A 26574-nucleotide genomic window follows, 5' to 3' on the forward strand; every position below is an offset into this window, starting at 1 on the left:
CCACCGGAGCCACGGGGACGTGGGAGAGGAGCGGTCCGAAATGCTTGGCAGGCACCGCGCAAGGCGACGTTCGCGGCGACGTTCACGGCGGGGTGGATCGGTGGCGCCGCGGTTAGCACTCCGCACGCTGCGAACCCGAGCGACGCGGATCGGCGTCGGTGGCGGAGTGGCATCAGGACCGGACCTGCACTGGCTGTCGCTTCGCCGAGCTGCGTTGACTGGCGTGGTGAAGTACGGTAAAATGAGTGACGTGAGGAGCGCGGGGGTGGGGTGGGGGAGCCCTCGTTGCCAAATCGTCACGATTCAGGCTTGCGATTGACAGTAAGAATCATTATTTTGAAACGTTTCTGTTCTCCAAATTCCGAGTCCGCTGCCATCGCGGCGCGAAGCCACGATATAAACGATCCACCGTCGTTGACAGAATCGGCAAATTCGTCAACGCACCTACCGCATCAACGCCGTCGTACAAGAAGCACGCGAAGTTGAAGTAGCGAGTGCACACGGACACGCACACGCTAAGCCGTGGCTCGGCTCATACCGTGGCTTAGCCAAGGCTCGGCTCAGCCGTGGCTCAACTCATACCGTCGCTGGGCTCAAATAAATCTTAAGCTGGGCTTGGACCGTATTCGGAGGTGGCCAAAGTTTTCAAAACTTTTCTACTTTACCAGGTAAGGCCTCACTGATCTATGTGGCTATTTTTTTCAGAAGCAACCTGGCCACTACAAATGACAGCTCTACGAAGTGGCTCTTCATCATCACGTGGAAATGTATAGCAGCCAAAGGAGCCAGGCCTGAGCCAGGCCGTGACTATGAATACAGACCTTAGTCTGAGCAACTAAAGCGGTGAAATATGTAGTTAGACACTCTCAGTTAACGGATGTTGGAGTGATTCATGAAATCCCTCCTCCCACATTAATCGGTGGCAGCCAATCGGTGATTGCAGCAAATCTTTTCGTACACATGACCAATTATAAATGTTGTCTTCCTCAGCGCACTATCTCGAATAACATTACCACCTCATCTCTTTATTATCATTATCTTGGAATGCGTCTTCACTCGGACTCGCCATATCCCGCCTCGTTAGGGCGGGACACGTTTAGGTCATTGGTCGGCGGTGGTCGTCATCGTCACGCGTGAGAGGTGGCTCTCGGCCACACGCGGTCATCGCTGACTAAAAAAAGGAGCGAAAAAAGAAACGCTTCACGCTTTAACGTCGAATACTTCCGTCGCTAATTCATTTACCAACAGTGGGGGGTGGTGGGGGGAGGTGGCGGTGACGCGACCCAGCGATGGCGGGTAGCGCTGTTCCGCTGCTCGTTGTCGCACGGAGGTTCGCGGTTCGAGCGGCCGCCCCGGTTAATACTGCGGTGCGCGTCAGCCCCGAGAAATACCGCCACGCGCCTGTGTGCTTCACGGCGGACGTCATAAAGATGCCGTGACGCCATTCGCAAGAGCAGGTCACTGTGGCGCCGGCGTCGCGGTCCGACTTTGCTACAACTGAAACTCCCCAACCCCCCCAACCCCCCACCGCAAATGACTCAACGTGAACGACGCGTGGCAAACGCCGGTCGCTCCCCCCCCCCACCTTGCTACTTCGAAAACTTGGCAGAAACCCTCCTGAAAAAAGAAAGACCAAGAGTCGCACGCGAGACTCGGCGAGGCTTTCCTGGGTAAACGAGCGCAACGACGACGACGGAGGCGGAAATGGGACGCCGCGTGCGCAAAGGCCTCTCCCCCCTCTCTCCCCCCTCTCTCTCCGCGTGGTTCACAGGCCGATGGTGGAGGAGCGTCCCGCGGGGTTGTGCAGGACGGACGTCATCGGGGACGTGATGGCCCACTCGTACCACACCTTCTGCTGGTTGCAGCAGCGCCAGAAGCGGAGGCACACCGTGTCGCCGCTCCGCACGGGCATGGGGTGCTGGGGGGGGGTTGGGGAGGACAGGGGGGGGCGAGACGGCGCGTTGACGGAAAAGCAACGGGCGGGTCACGGGTCACGGCGAGCACGTTTTGTGCGGTCGCTGTCGTTCTCAAGGCCTTAAAATACTGCGGTTAAGCGAGTGTCTATGAAGGCCGGCACGGCACACGAGGGGGTGGGTGGCCAGCACCACGCCCGGCCGCCTTTGTCTCCCCAGTGTCGATGTTTACTACACACCGCATCAGGTACTCATTTGAGGCTGAGTCGATTTAGGGGAGGCCCAGGACCGGTTCAAATAATCGTCACTGATGTTGGCCGCGAGTGGCAATCGAACTCGGGTCGCTGGGTTCGTAGCGCAGTGCGCGAACTGCTGCACCACCGCTCCCCACACACAGACACACAACAACAACAACCGCCATTCGCCACTAAGTGGCGGTGACGTCACCACGACGCTTGTGCCAGGCCATGTGCACCTTGAGGCCACGTGAAGTGTCGAACGCCCGCTGGCAGGAGGTCACGGGGCAGACCCAGGTGCCACGGGTCGACTGACCGAGATGACCGAGATGACTGGCTGATGCACCACCTGTGCCCCCTACTGTACCAACTTGCTGCGCTTTAGCCACCCGGCGCTCCGCTCGTTGTTGTGAGCGTCGCTCCTCCGCCCTCCGTTGTTGTTGGAGGGCGACTGCCTCCAACTGCCCAGTAGCGTCCTTCACGAGCCTCCTCCACTGAGGCCGATCTTGACACCGCTGGTACCAGTCATCGGCAAGTCCACTCAGCTCCACGTCCTCCTGTACCACATCACTCCATCTCTTCTCTAGCCCGTGCCGCGCCCGTTTAGCCCCCTCGATCCGGCCGAACAAAAGCTGTTTAGGCATGCGGTGGCTGGGCATGCGGGCTACATGACCCAGCCAACGCAGCCTTGCCTGCCGGAGGAGCTCACTGATGGGACTTTGCCCAGATCTTTCAAGGACTTGTGAGCTCCTCACACAATCCAGCCTGGTTAAACCCAGGATGGATCGTAGGCAGGCCAGCCTAAATGTTTCCAACCGGCGAAGATGCTCCACTAGGGGGGTCCACGTTTCGCAAGCGTAGAGAAGGGAGGGAATGACCGTGGCCGAGAAGACTTGAAGCTTCGTGCGGAGCGACAGACCAGGTAGCTTCCACACAGCGTTACGCAACCGATGAAAAGATATTGCCGCTCGACTGATTCGGAGTGAGACCTCTGCTGATAAACTGGAGCCGGTCATAAGCACACTGCCCAGGTATGGGAAACTCTCTACTCTCTCCACAACTGCCCCATCACCGATTGGGAGTTGTGGGGGCGGAGTGCCCGATGGTACAAAATACCCAGGCAGGTGCTTAGTTTTGGTGGGGCTGATGGTAAGGCCCCACCTCTTAGTGGCACACTCCAGTCTCAGCAGCAGCGTCTCCAACTCCTCTTCTGAATGAGCAGCTATTACCAAATCATCGGCATACATAACGTGGTTGACCAATAGGGAGCCATCCCTTGATCGCACCCGGGCGTCGATCAGCCTCCCATTATATCTGTACCAAATGGAAATTCCCCCGGTACAGCTATTGAAGGCTTCACGAACTACGCAGTCGAAATAGATGTTAAATAATGTGGGAGCCAGAGGACATCCCTGTCGCACCCCAAGGTGTACAGGGAAAGGCTCCGACTCCCGGCCACGTAGTTTTACCCGGACACAGACACACACACACACAGCTACACACACACAGCAGCACTACAGACACACAGCACCACACACACAGCACCACACACACAGCACCACACACACACAGCTACACACACAGCAGCACCACACACACACACACAGACACACACAGCAGCCGTGGCGAGAGCCGACCAGGAGCCTCCTGAGACTCGGTGGGGGAGGCTCTCCCTGGGCGAAGCAGCATGGCGTGGGGCTCGTTGGGCCTTGCTGGGCGGTGAACATTTGAGACGATCGCGTTGTAACTTGCCGCGGGTTCATACTTCGCTTACCTTGATGGGGAAGAGAATGGGAAACCAGGAGAACATGCCGGGAGAGTGGGTCTCGGGATGAATGCCTGCAAAACAAAACGCCGCCCCCACCGTCTGTTACACCCGTCACCTCCTGCTTTGGACGTAAGCGCACCCTGATATGAGTGCACAGTCGGTTCATCGAGCGTCACGTCTTTCGCGCGCCCCGCGTTCAATCGAGTTGCCAAAAGTCGCCAGGCAGCGGGGGAGAGAAGGGGCTCCATCGGTCACAACTTGACAGACACCAAAGTACCACTATCGAGTTTTGTATCGAATCAAACCTCCCCGCCTCCCCCAACCCCGATGATTCGCAACAGTCGAGTTCCGCAAGTGGGGTTCTCTAACATCCGCTGCGACGCTGACGGCACTAAATGTACGGCTAATGCTGTGCACACACCATCGCAGCGTTCACCGGGGGGGGGGTGGGCGGCCACCGGCTGGATTCGAACACCGGAACCTCTGCAACAGTTGGCCAACGTGCCACCACGGCTGGGCAGCGACACCCACCCACGGCGCACGCACGATGTCTCGTGGCCAGGGCGATAAGCTAAAGCTAAACATGTTTTTTTGTTATTTTCCCGGGCGTAAGGCCCACCGAGCTATGTAGCTCTTTTTCAGTAAAGCGACCCGGCTAAGACAAATGATAACTCAACGAAGTGGCGGCTGATCATCGTGTGGAAAGTGATGGCAGCAGAATACTCTGAACGCGTGTTGTTGATTCTAAATGTGGAAGGAAAAACCGTAGCACTCAAATAAAAATCCACGCAACCACGGGGAGAGAGACACGCAAACTCCAAATATACAGCAGCAAGCGTCAGGGTCGGGATCGAACCCACGACCTCCTGTACACCAGGTGAGGTAGTTAACATCTCCCAGCCACCGTGATAATGATGAGAGAGACACAGACTGCAAATATACAGCAGCAAGCGTCATGGTCGGGATCGAGGTGGCTTATCACGTGGAAATGTATAGCAGCAGTCAAACACTCTAAACCACGCTAATAATGTACAGAATCAGAAAGTGTGTAATACAGCAAGGGTCAGGTTCGAGATCGACGAGGGAGTTAACATCTCGACACTGTGGTGCGTGTCCCGGGATGAGTGGAACGGCAAATTATGTTTGTCTCGCGCAGTGCGACCGCACGTGGGTGCGATGTCGCCAGCACACGTACTTAGCGTCACGTCCTTGTACAGCACCGTCTCAAAGTATCCCGCGAAGCCGTGCAGCACCGTGTCTGTGCTGATGGGGAACTCCAGGGCTTTGTAGCGGCTGTTGTCCTTCCCGGGCTCTGTTCACAACACAAAGTCAGAGAACCCCCGTGAAGCCTTAACAGACCTTTTGGGCGAATGTTCGTTGGTACCGGAGGAACCCGACGAGCCGTGAAGCTCTTTTTCCAACAGGCGTCGTCCGGCAGCTCACCTGAGTTGGGATGCACGAATGTGAAGCAGGGCTGTGGCTTGGCCAGCTCGTGGTAGTTGTGGAGGCGCACCACGTAGGGCATCTCAAAGTGGGCCTGGGCGAACACGGCGCACACACACACACAAGTGTCACGGCACACACACACACACAGAAGCGTCACGGCACACACACGCACAGAAGCGTCACGGCACACACACACACACAAGCGTCACGGCACACACACACACACACAATCGTCGCCACACAAACACAAGCGTCACGGCACGCACACAAGCGTCACGGCGCACACACACACAAGTGTCACGGCACACACACACACACAAGCGTCACGGCACACACACACACACACACAATCGTCGCCACACACACACAAGCGTCATGGCACGCACACAAGCGTCACGGCGCACACACACACACGCGTGACGGCACACACACACAAGCGTCACGGCGCACACACACACAAGTGTTACCGCACACACACACAAGTGTCATCACACACACACATAAGCGTGTTTGAACGAGTGAATGAGTGAGTGAATGAGTGGATAATTGAGTGAATGAGCGAGTGAATGAGCGAGTGAATGAGCGAGTGAATGAGCGAGTGAATGAATGAGTGCGAGTGGGATAGCGGCCTCACCTCAGGATCTTTGTCCTTTTCGCGGCAGGCGCGCACCTCGTTGTAGAGCTTGGACGAGGAGATGGGGGAGATGTAGGAGGTGTACTCACGCGGGATGCTGATGCCGTCCTCTGAGGGGACACAGCAGCGGCGTGTTAGATTTTTATTTTTCGATTTAAAGCTTTCGTGACTGCAGGGATTCATCTTCTTGGTTCTTTCGGTAAAGTCACGTAGAAGGGAAATAATAAAAATAAAACATTATAAAACACAATTCTCACGATGTTTCGGCTACAACGCAAGCTCTTCTTCCCCCTCCAACCCAGCTTAAATATACGCTCCAAGCTTGGTGGTGAGGACGGCTGCTTGCGTTGTAGCCGAAACGTCGTGAGAATTATCTTATTATGTTTTATTTTTATCATTTTATTATTTCCCTTCTACGTGACTTTACCGAAAGAACCAAGAAGATATATTTTTATTGATATATTTTTATTGTTATAACCCCATTGTGCCATCGCTCATTTTGTTAGCAAGAAACGTAAACCGTCATCACGCAGACTCCGGTGGTCATCCTCGCAGCAGCAGCAGCAGCAGCTTTTGGCTCAGCCGTCGCCTCATCGCGCGGCGCTTTCCTCTGCGCTTCTGCGGCCGTCTGGAACGCGCTCTTCAGGTAAGGTCATGCGGTCATCGGCCGGGTGGCGGCGCGTGAAGTGAGACCCATGTGTGCGTGTGTACGTGCGTGTGTGTACGTGCGTGTTGGAGGTAGTCGCCCTCCAACAACAACGGAGGGCGGAGGAGCGACGCTCACAACAACGAGCGGAGCGCCGGGTGGCTAAAGCACAGCAAAAGTTGGTACAGTAGGGGGCACAGGTGGTGCATCAGCCAGTCATCTCGGTCAGTCGACCCGTGGCACCTGGGTCTGCCCCGTGACCTCCTGCCAGCGGGCGTTCGACACTTCACGTGGCCTCAAGGTGCACATGGCCTGGCACAAGCGTCGTGGTGACGTCACCACCACTTAGTGGCAGTTGTTGTGTGTGTACGTGCGTGCGTGTACGTGCGTGTGTACGTGTGTGTGTACGTGCGTGTGTACGTGTGTGCGTGTGCGCCAGGACTCTCTACCCGAGAGGAAGCGCTGCGCCCCGTCCAGGCACTCGGGGGAGAGTTCGTTGTCGCCGAAGGAGCCCAGCAGCTCGCTCACGATGATGTCGGCCTTCTCGGGCGCCAGCCACTCGCGCATGTCGCACGACACCACGGTCACGCGGTCTCCCCACTCCTCCGCCTTCCAGTTCTCCAGCCTGGGTGACGTGACGTATGCACGGACGCGCGCGCGGTGAACTTCTTTTACGTAGCCAACCGCGCTAATCGGAGGTGCAGGGGTAAGGGCAACAAACTAAACACGGATAAACGAATGCACACTTTGGTTTGCCGAGGCTGCTCAGTGGCAGAGGGCAGAGGTCGCAAACGGGTTTTGATTCCTTACCCGTACCCGGCTGCACCAGGGTCGCAAACGGGCACCCGTACCCGTATCCTACCCAATACCCGGCTACTCGTACCCGGCCGGGTATCGGGTAGGGTACGGGTATCGGGTACCCGATTGCGACCTCTGGTAGAGGGGTACCTCCAGACTCCCCGCGGTGGGAGTGGGGAGATTATAAAATGCATCGATTTTTGGGGTCTCAAAGGGGGGGTGGGGATTATATGGCACCCCCCCCCTCGACCCACACCACTGCTCAGTAGACACCCTGAGTAATGACTCGGAATCGAGGCATCGTCTCTCTGTGCAGAAGACCCCACCCCTCAACCCCCCCACGACCCCTCTCCCCCCCCCACGACCCCCCCCCCCACCCTCCCGCCCCCCCCTCCCACGTACGTGACGACAGCGTTGGGGTTCTTCTCCACGGCGTAGACGCGGATCTTCCTGCCCGCGGCTTTCGCCGCGCGCAGCGAGGAATTGACCAGGGGACCTCGTCCCGCGCCCAGCACCATCAGCACCCTGGGCACACGCAAAGACGAAGGTCAACCAAGGTAGCCTTCAACGGACGGTCCGCGGCTAAGTGCCGCCTACGAAGGCCGCCTACGAAGGCCGCCATGGCGCGCGAAGGGGAGGGGGTGGGGGGTGGCAAACGCCACGAGCCCAGCAGCCTCCGTCTCCCCGGTGCTGACGTTCGTTTACTAAAGATGCTCACTTAATGTCCGAGTCAACGTAGGGAGGGAAGAGGCCCAGGACTGGCCCAGATATTCGCTAGCCACGTTGGCCGTGAACAGGAATGGAACTCGGGTCGCCGGGTTCATAGTGGTGGGAGTGGGGGGGGGAGGGTGCGGATGGTTACCAGGTCACCTTAGTTTATATTAACGACGCGAGGAGCTTCGTTGCCGTCGAGTGTGGACGGCACTTAGAAATCGATTCGACTTTGCTCGCCGCTCCACGGGCGTTTAAATTCACCCAGCGGCATCGCCCCCCCGCCCCCCGGAGTCTGAGACAACGGACAATCGCGCGAGGGACGGAGAACAAAAAAAAAACAATGGTACGCCTTTCAAACGCCCTGCACTCGGGAGCGTTTAACGTAATGAGAAGGCCAGGCCATGTATCACATTATGGGGCCCACAATTGATCAAAGCAGGCACCGCTGAGTGGAATAATTCAAACGGATTAACCCTCTCCCGTTCCGAGACGTCTGCAAGTGGCAGGGTGGGTGCGGCGCGTCTCCTGTTCAACGCCGAATCTCGGACCGCGGTGCGAGCGGCACGACGCTAATTTTATTTAGAGAGGCGCAGCTGCAGCGGCGCCGTTCTTGAAGGCGTCGTTACTCACCGCACGGAACCGTGGCGACACGACCGCCGCCGCTCTACGACGGCTGGCGGCAAACCGCGTGGCGGCCTTGCGGTGGGAGGAAACCGCGGCACCGATAAAGTTACCTCGTTTTTAGTTCACGTGCGCGTCACCGGATTGGGAAATTGGAAGAAAACGGGACAGGGTTAACTTCTCGCTGGGCCGGCTTCGTCTCCACTACTCTGGACGGGGGGGGGGGTGATCCTCCAAGGTCACAATCACGCCGGCTGCAGGAGCACGAGTGAAGCGGTGCTCCGTTTAAGAACCAGGATTTAATAGAAGCTGAGGAGATGGGGGGCGGGGGGCCTTTGTCTGTTGCTCAACGGCTACTCTCAGCGTAACAATTTCGTCAATTTAAAATCCAGTCGTCGGAAATGTTTTTCTTCGCAAATCGCGTTTTTCATCAGGACCCCCCCCCCACCTCACACCACCTCTCATCTCCACGCTGTCTCTCCAGCGACCTCTCTACGAACCGAGGCCCATCACCCGAAACGTCGCCCGTTATACCATCGTACTTTTCACGGCCACGCGCTCGCGCACGAAGCGTTGTTCATGACAAAAGCTATCGAGTTTTTGGTTGGCTGTCAACCGCAGGCTTGGGCGCAACTGCAAGCACCAGAAGCCTTCACAAATAATTTGTTTAAGTAAGAGGTTTCTTTCCGAGTTGCCTTTCAGAGAAATCGTCAAACGGATCTGACGAGGGGGGGGGGGGGCGGGCACACACAGGCTCCGGCGCACCGCCCGTAGCAACGCTCTTAACCATAACCAAGGTTCTTGTTGGGTTCGATGGCGTAAATACAAATGTGTCAGTAAACCCGCCACCACCCGGCGCAGCCACTTGGCAAGGTTTGTCACGTAAGCAAAACGTGCCAATTCGTTACTAGTCCAGCACTAGCCGGTTGTGTGTTGGAGAGTAAACCCAGCACGACATTTACAATTCGAGTACCGTGATGTTCCGCCGGTAATTACAACCAGCATCATCAGGCGACAGCCACAGAGTAGCGCAGAAAATCCTCCTCCTCTTTCCCGGGGGGATAAATGTGATGTGGTCACTTGTCAGCCAATCAGGCGCGAGGACCAGAGGGGTGTGTGGGGGGGGTCACGTATTCACATAAATGGCAATGGATATCCACAATTATTGGTTCACGTATTCGCAGTTCATCACCACCAAGCGAGGCGGTGTCGCACGCTCAACGAAACTAAAGCGCGGCACTCACAGCACCACCAAGCGAGGCAGTGTCGCAGGCTCAACAAAACTAAAGCGGCACTCACAGCACTCGCGAGTCCTTCTCCTCTTCCGGTATCTTGTCCAAGAGTGCCATGTACACAGCCTGCAGAACCAGCCGTGGACGTTAACACGAGCCCGCACGGGGGACCCATAGAGACACAACGGAGATGACGCATGGGAGACCAATAGCGACCCGCAGATGGATAGAGATGCGGAGAGATATGCAGAGACACGCACAGATACAGTGAGACCCAAAGAGGAGCAGACGCATTGAGACCCATAGATATCCAATGAGATGCATAGAAGTACAGATATACACAGAGATACAGATCAGAATGTTTTTTCTTACGTTATTTTACTGCAGGACGGATTGTGGAGACCTTCAACCAGCAGCGGATTCATCATGGCTGACGATGACGACGACGACGAAGACAGCTGTGACAATGTGTGTGTGTGTGGAACTCACCCGCTGATATTGGGAATACTTGATCGGATCCTTCTCAAACACTTCGTACGTCTGAGACTCCAGGTTGTCCATGAGCGGCTGCGGGGTACACAAGCGGCGTTATTAACACAGCCACGCCAGGGCGCTGCCGTGGCGAGATGTTGACTCCCTCGCCTGCTGTACAGGAGGTCGTGGGTTCCATCCCGACCCTGACGCCTGCTGCTGTATATTTGGAATTTGCGTCTCTCTCTCTCATCATCATCATGGTGGCTAAAAGATATCAACTACCTCGCCTGGTGTGCAGGAGGTCGTGGATTCGATCCCGACCATGACGCCTGCTGCTGTATATTTGGAATTTGCGTATATCTCTCATCATCATGGTGGCTAAAATATATCAACTACCTCGCCTGCTGTACAGGAGGTCGTGGGTTCCATCCCGACCCTGACGCCTGCTGCTGTATATTTGGAATTTGCGTATATCTCTCATCATCATGGTGGCTAAAATATATCAACTACCTCGCCTGGTGTGCAGGAGGTCGTGGGTTCGATCCCGACCATGACGCCTGCTGCTGTATATTTGGAGTTTGTGTGTTCTCTCCGTGGTCACGTGGATTTTTCTCCGGGTCCTCCGGTTTTCCCCTCCACATTTAGAATGACGTCACGCGTTTAGTGCGGCTGTTGTAACTGTCCACGTGATGATGATAAGCCACTTCGTTGAGCTATCATTTATGGCCAGGTCGTTTCTGAAAACGAGTTACATAGCTCAGTGGGCCTTGCCTGGTAATATAAACATAACATATCCACAGGGTGCTTAAAAAAAATGTTAACATTTTACATGGGACTATCAGTATTCTACCAAATTCTCAGAAGTGTTAACATTTTTTTAGTGATTTGCACTCCTATCATGTTTTCGTACTGAGTTTGTCGTAACTTCCTGCCCCCCCCCCCCGCTACCCCGTGCCCCCTACCGGACATCTGTGTGGAGGAAAGAGCTTTACAGCTCATGGGATTCCTCCTCCTCCTCCTCCACCTCCTGCAGTCTAAATAAAATATTCCCCAGGAGGGTGCCAAGTGCTCCAAGCGACGCCTGCGGCCTGCACGACCGAACCCAGGGGGGGCAGCCGCGCGTCTGTCTCGAGACGGGCACCTGGAGGGGGCACTGCAGGTAGTCCTCGTAACCCTTGGAGAAGACGTCGTAGTTTGACGGCGGAGGGCGGTGCTGGGACAGGTGCTGCAGGTACTGGATGTACGTGCGCAGCTCCTTGTCCGAGTGGCAGCTCATGCCCGTGATGATGAACTGAACGTCCAGCTGAGGGGGACGGAGGGGGGAGGCGCCGCACGCGTTGAGATCACGGCACGCAGCCAAATACAAAACAGTCGCGATGGAAACTATTGAAACAACAAACTCATTATCTTACCCAGGTAAGGTGCACGCAACTTTTTTTTCAGAAGTGACCTGGCTATCACAGCTCAACGCAAGTTGGCTTATCATCATCGTTACGTGGCCATTTATAGCCGCAGCGGACAAATAGTCTGAACGAGTGACGCTGTTTCTAAAAGTGGAACACGCAGAAAAATCCACGCGACCACGGTGAGGGAGAGACGCAAACTCCACATATACAGCAGCAGCAGGCGTCAGCGTCGGGATCGAACCCACGACCTCCTGTACACCAGGCGAGGGAGTTAACATCTCCTAGCCACCGTGAGGCCCCCCGATCGCCGTCACTGCCATCAGCACCGGACGGGTGGCGACGCGGCCTCGTGCCCATCGAGGGAGGAAGACGTCTGTGAAAAAGAGCTTCACAGCTCATCGGATTTCCTCCAGGATAAAATAAATACTTATTGTGGACATTTGGTATTCACGGATAATCCAGGTTTTTTTGGGTTAGATCGCGTAAATATATAAATGTGTCGTTAAAACCCGCCACCACCCGACACGGCTAACTAGTAAGGGTTGTCACGTAAACAGAACGTGCCAATTCGTTACTAGTACAGCACATCCGGTGTTCTGGAGAGCAAAGCCACAACATTTACAATCTGAGTACGACGTTCCGCCAGAAATGACAACCAGCGTCATCAGGCGACAGCCAGATTTGTGGAGAAATCCTCCCGTTTCGTTAAGGAAGCCCAATGTTTTTGTACCTCCTGTCGATTGCGCGCACTCCTGTCGATTGTGTTCGCATCACGTATACAGCGCAAGGAGTTTGTAAATCTGGACGACGATTAAAAAAATGCGCATCTCCGAGCGCGCTCCTAATATCGTAAAGGAAGAACGTTCCAGACGGCCGCCAGAAGCGCGTCTCTCCGAAAGCGCCGCGCGATGCGGCGGTGAACCGCCGTTTTTGTTCCGACGGCCGAGTCAAAACCGCCACCGCCGCCACCGGCACGACAGGAAATTCGCGCGGCGGTCTGCGTCTCCGTCCAGCGATAATGGAGGCGGCCCTCGCGGCCGCACCTTGAAGAGGCGGAAGACGAGCAGCTGGTGCGCCTGCGCCAGCACCGGGAATCCCTTCTTGTTGGTGAGGAAGGTGCTCGTGTGCAGCACCACCGCCTTGATCGGCTCGCCCAGCCACTTCTGGATCACCTCCTCGCTCGGCAGGTCGACCGACAGCTCCAGGGCTGTGCGACGAGACGGGGAGCGGCGACGACATCGAAGCCGCGCGCCGGTTAAGGCGTGCGTCGAATTCGAGCGAGGCCGACCCTGCTGGCGAGGCACTGAATAATTGTTTTTTTACCCTTCTATCTGGCAACAAAACTGACACCTTTTTTACAAGGAGTCATGTTTGCATAGACCACAATAACTGCAGTCATAATGCAAACAAAAAACATAACTCTGATAATATATGCACTGTCCTTGAAGTTGATTGGTCCACACCCGAGACAGCTTTCCTTAGAGCCTAGTCTCACATGGGTTGGACCAGATGACGCCAAAAGGCGCACAACTCAAAAAAAAAGTGTCAGTTTTGTTGCCAGATAGAAGGGTAAAAAAACAATTATCATATTTTTTACTGGCAAATGAGATTCCAATGGTGAGGCACTGAATGTCGAAACCGGTCAGGAGATCGTTTTCCTGTCTTTTTTTGCTCGCGCCAAATGCAATTCCGCTGGCCGTACGTGCTTCTCGGGCGGGTCATGGCGCCGCTGGATTGCGCAAGAAATAGATTTAACGCGGAGCAGTCGGCTTACGCGGCCAAACATACGATTCACCTAAGTAAAATGTGTCGGATACCCTCCTCCGCCCGACACAGCCAATTAATCCTCTCCCGTCCCGTGACGTCTGCAAGTTGCAGGGTGTGGTGTCTCCCGTTCACCGCTGAATCGCGGAAAGCGTGAGAGCGGCTCGGCACTAAATTATTTTACTTCAGAGGTGGAGCAGCAGCAGCAGCAGCGCCGTTGTTTTTGAAGACATTTGAATCGTAGTGACATGGCTGCTGCCGCTCTAGGATTGCTGGCGCTAAACTGTGCCTTGCGCCCTGCCGCATGGCCTTGTGGGAGCCTCGAAAGTTAGTTTATTTTCTCTTCCGGTTTAGTTTTGACGATGGACACGTACGTCACCGGAATGGAATCGGAAGGAACGGGAAAGCGTTAATAAAGCTGTCATGTGATGAGCAAACGTGCCAATGTATTACTGCTTCAGCAGCACCACTGGTCTAGCCATTTCAATGTTGAGAGATTTCTGTCGAACACACCGGTGTGGTGGTGGTGGCTATAAAACGAAACTGTTTTTATTTTAGCAGGTAAGACCTACTGAGCTATGTAGCTCTTGTTCAGAAGCGACCTGGCTACCACAAATCAGAGCTCAATTAATTGGTTAATCACATGGAAATGTACCGCGGCCTCATGCTTAAAATGCACGTTTCTAAATTTGGAGGGAAAAAAGGGACGACCCGGAGAAAAATCCACGCGGCCACGGGGAGAGAGAAAGAGACGCAAATTCTAAATATACAGCAGCAGACGTCGGGGTCGGGATCGAACCCACGACCTCCTGCATACCAGGAGAGTTGGTTAACATCTCCTAGCCACAGTGGCGCGCTCTCTCTCTTGGCTCTTATTCTCAAGTAAACGCCACCAGAGAGATTTCCCGCTCACATGACTTTGACAAATTGCTAAGGTAACGCTGATCGGGTCCACACTTTACCGGCTTCGCACGCAGACAGCTGTTGTCCACGCACAGAACACTGCACCGCATCTGCGAGCGCAACGACGCATCGGTGCTCAATCGCAGTTGATTATTAGCGGGTGTTTTGGCCTACTCTTCCACACTGGCCAGGCCTCTTGGAATGTACGTACCGTCCGTAGCCAACCGCGGTAATCGGAGGTGCGGGAATAGTTTAGTCAGTTCGGTGAGACTACTAAACTCTGCCCTGCCTGCCCATGGACTAACTGTGGTGTTACCCACGAATACAGGCGGGCGGATAGCAGTGGAGTGAACCTGACAAACGCTCGCCGAATGATTCGACTGCCACGCCACGGCGGATACCGACCGCGGTGACCTCTGAACCGCAAGTCCAGCGCGCTAACCGTCAAGCCGCGGTGAGTTTTCTTATTTCCTTAAATCGACGTGTCCTGCCGTAGCCAACAGAGGCCACGACGCTTCACGTGCGGGCAGCCGCACGGCCTGCCATCTTCCGGCCGCTCACCCAGAGAGATGCGCTTGTTGTAGTCGCAGAGAGACCGGAAGTTGTTCCACCTGTGGGTTGGGGGCGGGGTGGTAAACAAAGAAGACACCATGCAGCTCAGCTGGGAAGGCCTCATCCCACAAAAGTGGGCATGGTGGCCAGGAGATGTTAACTCCCTCGCCTGGTGTGCAGGAGCTCGTGGGTTCCAGCCCGACCCTGACACCTGCTGTATCTTTAGAGTTTACGTGTCTCTCTCTCATCATCATCATCACGGTGGCTAGATGTTAACTCCCTCGCCTGGAATGCAGGAGGTCGTGGGTTTAATTCCGACCCTGACGCCTGCTGTATAATTTGGAGTTTGCGTGTCTCTCTCCCCTTGGCCCCGTAGATTTTTCTCCGAGTCCTCCGGTTTTTTCCTCCACATTTAGAATCAACGTGACACGTTTAGTGTATTTGGCTGCTATAAAATTTCACATGATGATGATGATAATAAGCCACTTTGTTGGGATATCATTTCTGATGGGCAGGTCTCCTGAAAAAGAACTGTATAGCTCAGTGGGCCTTACCTGGTAAAATAAAGTAAAATTTAAAAGTTTTAATAGTTTCGATCACGACCGTTTGTTTGAATTTGGCTGCGTGCCGTCATCACAACACGGCAGCGTGCCCTAAAAAGTTTAGTGAAGAACACCCCCCCACCGCCTCCAGCCCTCCCCCCGACCCCACCCCGGCCTCCTCCTCCGCACCCCTCCCCCCTTGTCCTGCACTCCTCCGCCAACCCGCGCACAGACAGGGCCACTGTGAGCGTTACCAGGCCCAGGTGTCCTGGGGTTCGGTGGGGCCGTTGAGCTCTCCGGGTTTGCCGCCGCCGCTGTCGTTGTTGTCGTCATCGTCCACCACTTCGTCAACCTCGTCAGCCGCGGAGACCAGGGGGACGCGCATCCAGAACTGGGTGAGGGGAGAGGGAGAGGAGGGGAGGGAAGGGAGGTGAGGGAAAGGAGGGGAGGGAGCCTCGTTTAGCAGGGTGGACGTGTCGTCACTGCAGTGATATACGTTTGTTGAACTTCTTCCGCGCCCTACGTAGCCAACCGCGCTAAACGGAGATGGCGGGGGAAGCACAACAAACTAAACACAAAAAGCAGTTCTCAACAATTCAGTCCGCAGGTGACGCTCGTGCTTCACGGCGGGAAGGGGCTGGGTTCGACTCACCGACCCGGGCGCCTTTCTGACGACCGCTGCGCGCGGGTGATCCCGAATTAAGTGAATAGCGGTAATAACCGGGGTGGCAGCTGTTCCCCGTGGATGAACGGCGCCCCGCCTTCGGCACGTGGCCTGACCAACGGGCGGCGGGCCGGGCTGCCGGTAGGGGCTGCGGTGATCGCTGTCGTCGCCGCGTGTAGTCCCATCCGAGGAATTTTTTGTTTACGTGGGAAATTTAGTTTGAGAAGCCTGCGCCCATGCGTGTGTGGGCACAGCGCTTAGCACGCAGCCACAGACAACCGGTGACGACTACCTGAACCGGTCCCGGGTCTCCCCTAGGTCGACTCGGCCTCAAATGAGTTACCTGGTGCCGTGTGTAAAAAAACATCGAAAATCGCCACCACGGAGAAAAAGGCGGCCAGGCGCGGTGCTGGCCACCCACTCCCTCGTGTGCCAGTGCTCTTGTAGCGTCTCACCGCTTGGCTGTGGTGACCTTTCTGGATGTGGTTGATGAGGACGTGCGCCAGGTTGCTGTTGTCGGCCTGAGTCAGCGGGATGACCACCGCTGGAAGACTCAAGTAGGCCGTGAAGTTCAGCTCCTGGATCAAGGCCTGCGGAAGAAGGGCGCCACGGTGACGAGGAGATGTTAACTACCTCGCCTGGTGTGCACGAGGTCGCGGGTTCGATCCCAACCGTGACGCCTGCTGCTGTATATTTGCATCTCTCTCTTATCATCATCACGGTGGCTAGATGTTAACTACCTCGCCTGGTATACAGGAGGTCGTGGGTTTGATCTCCGTGGGGACAGTCCGGAGACATTCACGGTTAACTCAATGACACTCGCTCAAAACTAGCACTGACAAACGACGACATTGAATGCTCGACATCTACAGGATACAAAAACCCCCAAAACACACCAACGCAGAGAAGCAGATTTACAAACTTACAGAGGGTTCGTGAAAAAAAAAAGAACCAGCGCACCACTGGGGACCTGGCTTCGAATCCAGGCAGCCGTCTGTGTGGTTACACCGCGTCCTCAAGCGTCGGACATTGGCGGTCTCAGCCCGATCATCAATGACAGCACCACAAACAAAACAAAAACCCATCAACATTAAACTGGGCTCCGAAACCACATTTTGCCGAATTCCAGCCGTGAGGATGAACCTTTCCCCGTTTGACATTCGCACCAAGCAAGACCCTCACTCTATCTCTCTCACACGGCAGTGCGCGGGGCGGGGCGATGAAAGTGCTGCCTCCCTGTGCTCTGTGCGCGTGACCAGAGGCCCCCTTGACGCCGGGAACCCCCGAGGGGTAGCCCTGCGGTGTCCACTTCCGCGGGCCATTCTGTAAGACGCAGGGTCGCACCGCCCTGCGAGCGACGCTCCGAGCGGATTCTTTGTCTCGTGACGACGCGATGTCAATTGGCGGTCGGGATAACATTCGGAGGGTGGTGATGTGGGGGTGGGGGTGGTGTGCGTCAAAAAAAATATTTAACAATTTTTTTGAACACACACCAGCGCCATTATCCTGCCTTGGCCGACAGCCGGCCGGGAGGAGATTAGCTCGCCGAGAATTTCCCCAACGATAGCTTCCGGGCACGCGAACACGGCAGCTTTCGCGATAACGACGATTAACGGCGCGCGCTTGCGAGCAGCTGTCAGCCAATTTGAAAGGGGTTTGGGCTGAGAAGGGCAAAGAGGAGAGCGCGGCGATGTCATCCGAGGCTCACGCCGTGTCCCGTCCTTCCCGATGCACAGAAGAGCTTGGCTAGGGGGGGAGGGCGGGGGGGGGCGAGGCAGCGAGGGGGTGGGGGTGTGCAACGGACGAGTCGATTCGTACCGATTCACATCGATCACTGATCCACGGGCAGACAGGCCCCCATGTTGGTGTCCAGTGCACATGACATCGTTTGTTTCCACTTTCCTCTCCGCCTTGTGCCAATGTTTCTGGCGCCAATCTCTCACGTCGTCATCGTCGTCATCGTCATGCCATTCTCTCTGTTAAGACTCTTCCTCGCTTTCCGATTCCTGACACCAACACCACCACACTTTAATTGTCCATCCCACATCGATTCTCAGTGGTTACGAATTACTCGGCGACGCTGCTGCTGCCACTGCTGCTGCCGGTGCTGCCGCATCGGCAGCAGAACTCCTCGGCGTGTCTCTCAACGTCAACAACAACAACTGTGCGCGGCCTTAAACATTTTGAAATGCATCTACTGCCGCGTAGATCCGGGGGGAAACCTATACCGCTGATTTAAAAGGTGAAGGTGCAGCCCTGCAATTACTGGCTCAAGCCACTGCTGGCGGAAGGGCCTCTACTATAGACGAAGCTCCAGAGAGCCCCCTCCAGGCGAGGTGCTTGGCCTACTTTTCCACGCTCGGCACCGCGTCTCTGGAAGAGAACCACGACGACTTACTGCCTCTGAATTCTTCCGGACGTACTCCACTTCGGAATCCGGTTGTAGCCACGGCGACAGCTTCCCCACCACCAGGCTGCCCCAGTCTGCAACACAAAGGCAGCGGCGGGCACAGAACGGGCGCGTCATAAACCCGCACGAAGGAAAGCGCAACGCTCGCAACAGACGGTAACCGTGACGACGAGCAGGGGGGACCGACGCTCGCAAAGGACGGTAACCGTGACGACGAGCAGGGGGGACCGACGCTCGCAAAGGACGGTAACCGTGACGACGAGCAGGGGGGACCAACGCTCGCAAAGGACGGTAACCGTGACGACGAGCAGGGGGGACTGACGCTCGCAAAGGACGGTAACCATGACGACGAGAGGGCCATGCTGCTGATGCTGCCGCTGCTGCGTGCGACCCCCAATTGAGCCAATTTTGCAGTTGGTTTTTTTTCAGCGTTGAGATGTTTTGGCCAATACCAGGTCCTGGGAAACAAACCCAGCACCCTGCTTGCCGCGAGGTGCAAGTTAAAGCGCCGTGCGCATCACATCAATGCGGCTCGCATAGCAGCAGGAACAAGGGGGGGGGGGGGCACCACTCCTAATATGATGGTGAGATGTTGACTACCTCGCCTGGTGTGCAGAGTTCGTGTGTTCGATCCCGACCCTGATGCCTGCTGCTGTATATTTGGAGTTTGCGGTGTCTCTCTCCCCTTGGTTGCGTGGATTTGTCTCCGGGTCCTCCGGTTTTTCCCTCCACATTTAAAATCGACGACACGCGTTTAGAGTATTTGGCTACTACTATGAATGTCCACGTGATGATGATGAGCCACTTGGTTGAGCTATCGTTTGTGATGGCCAGTGGGCCTTGCTCGGTAATATTGTTGGAAACTAAGCTAGCAGTGGGGGCTCTCTGATTTATGGTGGTGGGGGGTGTAGACACCACAGTCATGGTGGTGGTGGTGGGAGTGGTGGTGGGAGCCACTGTAGCCACAGTGGTGGTGGGAGCGGTGGAGGTGGTGGTGGGAGCGGTGGTGGTGGGAGTGGTGGTGTTGATGGTGGGAGCGGTGGTGGTGGGAGCGGTGGTGGTGGTGATGGGAGCGGTGGTGATGGGAGCGGTGGTGGCAGTGGGAGCCACTGTAGCCACAGTGGTGGTGGTGGTGGTGGCGGTGGTGGGAGCGGTGGTGGCGGTGGCGGGAGCGGCGGTGGTGGTGGTGGGAGCGGTGGTGGTGATGGGAGCGGTGGTGGTGGTGGTGGTGGTGGGAGCGGTGGCTGTGGTGGGAGCGGTGGTGGGAGTGGTGGTGGTGGGAGCGGTGGTGGTGATGGGAGCGGTGGTGGTGGTGGTGGCGGTGGTGGTGGCGGTGGTGGCGATGGTGGTGGTGGGAGCGGCGGTGGTGGTGATGGGAGTAGTAGGTGGGGGGCAGCCAGGATGTCACCGCAGTCCGGCTCGGGCCTCACCTTGGTTTGCGAGCAGCAGGTCGGAGCGGGTGAGCGGGCCGGCCCGGGACTTGCCGGGCTCCACCAGCGCCTCGCGCTTTTGCCGCGGGTGCACAAGCGGCACGCACACAAAGTCGAAGCTGAGCACACAGGGGTGGGGGCGTCACGGGAGTTAAAGGCGCAGCCCTGCAGGCTCCCCCGCTTGCGCCGCTGCTGGTGAAGGGGCCTCGACCAGAGGTGGACCCTGTCGAGGTCATTCCCAACGTGCGCATCTTCCCTGAAAACGTTTATTTTATTTTTTGAAATTATCGCAATTTAATCGTTTCAATATTCATGTTCTTTGCTGTTATTTTTGTACGCCGAAAACTGATATCCGTGTGTATTTATGAGGTGTGGAGTTAGAACGACTTGTCCGAAAAAAACCCCACACACATTCCTGATTTATAGGTTATTAAATTCTTGCTCCGGCCATCATTCATCACGGCAGAGTCAGCGGAGGGAGCAGCGCTGGCGCCAAACGTGCGCCCCCTGGCATGGACCGCTCTCGCTGCCACACGCCGGCCTCTACACAGATTTGTTTCATCATGGAAGGGGGGGGCTGTCGCCATTCCTTCCGAGGGTCGTGGTGACCCCCGACTTACGACGGCTCGAGTTGACCCCCCCCCCCACTTTTTACGACCTTTCGTATAGCGAGCGAGACCCCCACAGTCACGACCAAACTCGGATCTACAACCGGCTCACGACTGCTGCCGACGCCGAGTCGATTGGCGATGAGTCTGCGCATGTCATGCGCAGACTCGTAGTGTAGTGTATAGTAGAGTAGTGCATAGTGTAGTGTATAATTGTAGTGTATAGTGTAGTGTATAGTAGTAGTGCATAGTGTAGTGTATAGTAGTAGTGCATAGTGTAGTGTATAGTAGAGTAGTGCATAGTGTAGTGTATAGTAGTAGTGCATAGTAGTGTATAGTAGTGTCGTGTTTGGTTGTGTATAGTATATAGTGTAATATTTAGTAGAGTAGCAGTGTAGTGTATAGCGTAGTGTATAGTATATAGTGTAATATTTAGTAGAGTAGTAGTGTAGTGTATAGTAGAGTAGTGCATAGTGTAGTGTATAGTAGTAGTGTATAGTAGTGTCGTGTTTCGTAGTGTATAGTATATAGTGTAATATTTAGTAGAGTAGTAGTGTAGTGTATAGTGTAGTGCATAGTGTAGTGTACAACCGACACGTCATGCACAGACTCGGTGCCATCAGATGGCAGTGCTTTGCCCTCCCGCCGTGTGCGTGTGTAACGGTGGCACTGCTTTGCCCTCCCGCCGTGTGCGTGTGTAACGCTGGGGCCCGACAGCCTGCAGCTGCGCCGAGAACGAACACAGCGGCGTCTCTTTCTCAACGCTCTTCACTTCTTTGTAAATTGTCTTCACATTTTTTGAACAATTTTCGCCTTTCGCTACGTCTGAGAAGAGGAAATGTGACGCAGAAAAGCACTTTAGGATTTTTCCAATGTGGTTATTTTCACTTAATAAGTTATGTAAAGTTACAATAAATGTATGTTCGGGTTATTTAAATGTATTTTCGTGGTCAATTTTTCTATTTTATTGGTACGTAATGGGTTTCCAGGAACGGAACCCCAATGGCATAACAATGCACTCCCCTGTGGGAACTAAGGAGCTGGACTTACGACGTCGTGCAGGAACCAATTAGGTCGTAGGTGCGGGGGGTGGCATGCAATAGTTGACATGTATAAGGCGCAATTCATCCCAAGTTAGGAGAGAAAGTAGTGCAGACTCCACCGGGTGATACGTGGGGATGTGTGGGCCAGGCGAAAGAGGCGAGTTCCTTAGTAGAGAAGACCGAAACACAAGGCGAGCGACCGCGCCTGTCTGACCCGAGGCGGCAGGGCCGTCCGTAGTCTCGGCGCAGTGCAGGCACAAGGCTCGGTCACCCCAGGTGCATCGTCTGATTCTCGGCACGTGGAGCAGGATGTAAGTTCGCGGATCGGCGAGGTCGCGACGGTGCGGTGCGAGTGACTCGGCCGCTGAATGTAAAATGGCGCAAGGCCGTTCAAGGCCCTTGTCTGTGAGCGGCAACTTTTATTTTTAATTCGACACGAAATTTAATTGGAAGCCAATACAGTAAAACCTTGGATTGCGAGCATAATTCGTTCCGGAAACGTGTTTGTAATCCAAAGCACTCGTATATCAAAGCACTCGTGTATCAGTTGTGATCATGTGACGCTCGGCAGACAAAGCGTATGCACGTACTGCTCGTACTGCAAGACCTCGCTCGTTTAGCAAATTAATATTTATTTTAAAATTGTGCTCGTCTTGCAAAACACTCGCAGACCAAGTTAGCCACAATCCAAGGTTTTACTGTACGGAGTTTTGTATTATCGCGTTACAATGTGCTCACGGAAGGAGGTTCGCGTGAGCATCCTGGCGGCTGCGTTCTCAGCCGGTCGAAGTCGTCCCAACACTCTGCTCGAAACTCAGAGCGACACTTCGATACACGAAGTGTCGTCGTTTAGCTACGGGAGGTGACGGCCGTCGGCCAAAATGACGAAAGAAAAACTGTTGTCCGTTTGTGTTCCCGAGGTGTCGTGCTTGAGTTGGGTCGCGCTATTGACTTCACGAATCGAAGTTGTTGTTGATGTTTTTGTTGTGTTGTAGTTTTTGTTGTTGATGTTGTCTTTGTCTCTCGTTTGCATCCTCGTGTTTGTCTGGTTTGTACAAGTTTAAGGCCGCATCACGTGCCTAGAATTTACAGGAATCGATCATTAAAAATTATAGCTCGCTATTTTATGCAAATAACGAGGTTCAGAATATTATATTCTGCATCCATACACTTACCCACATACACAATACAATCATTTATTCACTCACACGCCAATGCGTTAAGTCACTCACGCATGTATTCACCCACACACTCAATCATTCACTCTCCAATGCCATCATTCACCCACAACCATTAATTCAGCACATCCATGCATTAGCTCATTGGCCCATGCATGAATTAATGCATTCACTGCACCCACGAATTAATTCATGCAATTACACACCCACTCATGCATTCTTTCATTCACTCACGCATACCAATCCTACACACACACACCTTTCCATACATTCACTCACCCATCTTATAAATTCATTAATTATCCTGCACACAATGACCCATGCATGCATCCACCTGCACTCATTGATTCACCTACACAACAAAAAAAGAACAAAGATCCCCCGTGTAGCCTTAACAGACTGTAGGGGCAAGTGCTGTTAGCGAGTAGCACCTATGAAGGCCGGCACGGCACACGAGGGGGTGGGTGGCCAGCACCACGCCCGGCCGCCTTTGTCTCCCCAGTGGCGATGTTTACTACGCACCGCACCAGGTACTCATTTGAGGCTGAGTCGACCTACACAACAATCCATACACTCACACCCACGCATTAATTAATTCACCTACACTAATCCCATACATTGATTCATTCCCCAACACCCCAACAGATACTAACACACCCACCCATTAATTCATTCACCGACACTAATCCCATACATTAATTCATTCCCCAACAGATACTAACACACCCATTAATTCATTCACCTACACTAATCCCATACATTAATTCACTGCCCAACACCCCAACAGATACTAACACACCCATTCATTCATTCACCGATCCAATTCCATTCATTCTCCTGCACCCCAATCCACTCGAACCCCCCTGCATTCATTCATTTACCAAACACGAATCCGCGAATCCCTTCTCCTGCACACTGAAATCCACCCTCGCTCACCACAGACATCTATGCCTCTGGACACACCACACACACCGCCTGCGTTACATACCACACCGTGCATACTGTGTCCCTCTGTGTGCATGTCCACGGCTTGGCAGGGGGCTAGGGGGAGCGGTGGCACCGCGGTTCGCGCAGTCGCACTACCACCCCCCCCCCCCCCACTGGGAGGGCAACCAAAGTTCAATTCCCGACCCAGTCGCTAATATCTGAACCTGGGGAGACAAAGGCGGCCGGGCGCGCCGTGGCTCCGACCACGTGCGCAGTTGCGGCCTTGGTGGGCGCTGGCGGGCACTTGCCCCATCACGTGGAGTGCTACCAGGAACACCTTTGTCTGTGCGGTGGTGTAGCGGCCCTCCGCCTAGGTCGACTCGGCCTCAAATGAGTACCCGGTGCGGTGTAGAAGGGAGACAAAGGCGGCCCCCCGGGCGTGGTGCTGGCCACCCACCCACTCCACCTCGTGTTGCCTTCATAGGCGCTGCTCGCTAGCGGCACTTGCCCCGACAGTCTGCTACAGGCTACACGGGGGACCTTTGTCTTGTGTCTCTGGTGTTGCGATTGAACACAACAACCACCACAACCCGCCCGCGACCCCAGTTCGACCCCGGCCCACGGCCACAATGGCTGGGGGCCTACACGAGGCCGCCGGCTCTGCGCCTCCAGTGAGGCGGGTGGGCGGGGGGTCCTGCAGCGTGTGGCGAGGTCGGCAGTGGGGAGACAAAGGCGGCCGGGCGGGGTGCTATCATCATCATCACCATCACCACTAACATCACCACTAACATCATCACCATCATCACCACCACACCACCACCACCATCACCAACCACCACCACCATCACCAACCACCACCATCACCACCACCACCATCATCATCACCGGCGCCTCGTGTCACCGTGATTGGTGGCGCGCTGCCCACGTTGAGTCGCTAGCGGCACTTGCGGCCTCAGAGAGAGAGAGAGGGGATAGTGGATGTGTGTCATCCTCCTCGTGTCGTGTGGTGTGTGGCGTGGTGTGTTGGTGGTGTGGTGGTGGTGTGTCGTGTGGTGTAGTGGGTGTGGTGGTATAGTGGTGGTGTTGTGGTGGTGTAGTGTATGTAGTAGTGGTGGTGGTGTAGTGGTGGTGGTGTGGTGGTGTAGTGGGTGTAGTGGTGGTGTAGTGGGTGTGGTGGTGTGGTGTAGTGGTGGTGTAGTGGGTGTGTGGTGGTGGTGTAGTGGTGGTGGTGTAGTAGTGGTGGTGTAGTAGTGGTGGTGGTGTAGTGGTGGTTGGTGGTGGTGTAGTAGTGGTGGTGTAGTAGTAGTGGTGGTGTAGTGGTGGTGGTGGTTCGTGTGGTCTCTCACCCCTGCCTGGACGCGGCGTCCATGGTGCTGGCGATCTCGGGCGCGCACGACGCATCCCGCCCGAACGAGATGCGGGTGGAGGCGTGGGACGAAGCCATCTCTCGCTGCCGTCTCTACCACAAGAACACCACCACTACTACCACGCGAACACCACCACCACGCGAACACCACCACTGCCACTACCACCACCAGCAGCAGGCCGCACACAGACCACGCGTGCGAATCGATTCCCTAGTCGAGGCGAAGTGAAAACGCCGCCGCCGAATCGATTCTCAGTCAGCTCGCTACTGATCACCCACAGCAGTCAAAGCCCTCCTCATCATTAGTGTCCTCAGCTTGGCACACATCAACTTAGACCTCATCAGCGTCCTCAGCTTGGCACACATCAACTTAGACCTCATCAGCGTCCTCAGCTTGGTACACACCAACTTAGACCTCATCAGCGTCCTCAGCTTGGCACACACCAACTTAGACCTCATCAGTGTCCTCAGCTTGGTACACACCAACTTAGACCTCATCAGCGTCCTCAGCTTGGCACACATCAACTTAGACCTCATCAGCGTCCTCAGCTTGGCACACATCAACTTAGACCTCATCAGCGTCCTCAGCTTGGTACACACCAACTTAGACCTCATCAGCGTCCTCAGCTTGGCACACACCAACTTAGACCTCATCAGTGTCCTCAGCTTGGCACACATCAACTTAGACCTCATCAGTGTCCTTGCTAGCTTGATACATACCAACTTAGACCTCATCAGTGTCCTCAGCTTGGTACACACCAACTTAGACCTCATCAGCGTCTTCAGCTTGGCACACACCAACTTAGACCTCATCAGTGTCCTCAGCTTGGCACACACCAACTTAGACCTCATCAGTGTCCTCAGCTTGGCACACATCAACTTAGACCTCATCAGTGTCCTTGCTAGCTTGATACATACCAACTTAGACCTCATCAGCGTCTTCAGCTTGGCACACACCAACTTAGACCTCATCAGTGTCCTCAGCTTGGCACACACCAACTTAGACCTCATCAGTGTCCTCAGCTTGGCACACATCAACTTAGACCTCATCAGTGTCCTTGCTAGCTTGATACATACCAACTTAGACCTCATCAGTGTCCTCAGCTTGGCACACACCAACTTAGACCTCATCAGTGTCCTCAGCTTGGCACACACCAACTTAGACCTCATCAGTGTCCTCAGCTTGGCACACACCAACTTAGACCTCATCAGTGTCCTCAGCTTGGCACACACCAACTTAGACCTCATCAGTGTCCTCAGCTTGGCACACATCAACTTAGACCTCATCAGTGTCCTTGC

The 26574-nt window shown here is 55.0% G+C and overlaps 1 protein-coding gene across 1 annotated transcript; it reads right to left on the minus strand.

The window, feature by feature from the left end:
* Positions 1-1243: 1243 nt before the first annotated feature.
* PRMT5 (protein arginine methyltransferase 5) lies at positions 1244-25489 on the minus strand. Its single transcript, XM_078882072.1, has 17 exons — positions 25256-25489; positions 20154-20272; positions 18712-18797; positions 16769-16903; positions 15904-16040; positions 15117-15166; positions 12932-13095; positions 11624-11785; positions 10498-10575; positions 10076-10134; positions 7844-7966; positions 7093-7268; positions 5998-6107; positions 5361-5454; positions 5113-5229; positions 3924-3988; positions 1244-1918 (listed from the first exon to the last, which is right to left on the minus strand). Exons 1-17 carry the CDS (start codon positions 25351-25353, stop codon positions 1766-1768), a joined length of 1926 nt encoding a protein of 641 aa, XP_078738198.1. The 5' UTR covers positions 25354-25489; the 3' UTR covers positions 1244-1765.
* Positions 25490-26574: the final 1085 nt, after the last annotated feature.

Source organism: Lampetra fluviatilis, chromosome 63 (assembly GCF_964198595.1).
Source record: "Lampetra fluviatilis chromosome 63, kcLamFluv1.1, whole genome shotgun sequence".
NCBI lineage: Eukaryota > Metazoa > Chordata > Hyperoartia > Petromyzontiformes > Petromyzontidae > Lampetra > Lampetra fluviatilis.

Coding starts and splice junctions, on each gene's coding strand:
- PRMT5 (XM_078882072.1), bottom strand. CDS start 25,353: ATGGCTTCGTCCCACGCCTCCACCCGCATCTCGTTCGGGCGGGATGCG. Junction 16,904..18,711: donor TCCGGAAGAATTCAGAGGCA/GTAAGTCGTCGT, acceptor CTTCTTCCGCAG/GCCTTGATCCAGGAGCTGAA. Junction 10,576..11,623: donor ACCTGCAGTGCCCCCTCCAG/GTGCCCGTCTCG, acceptor TGTACCCCGCAG/CCGCTCATGGACAACCTGGA.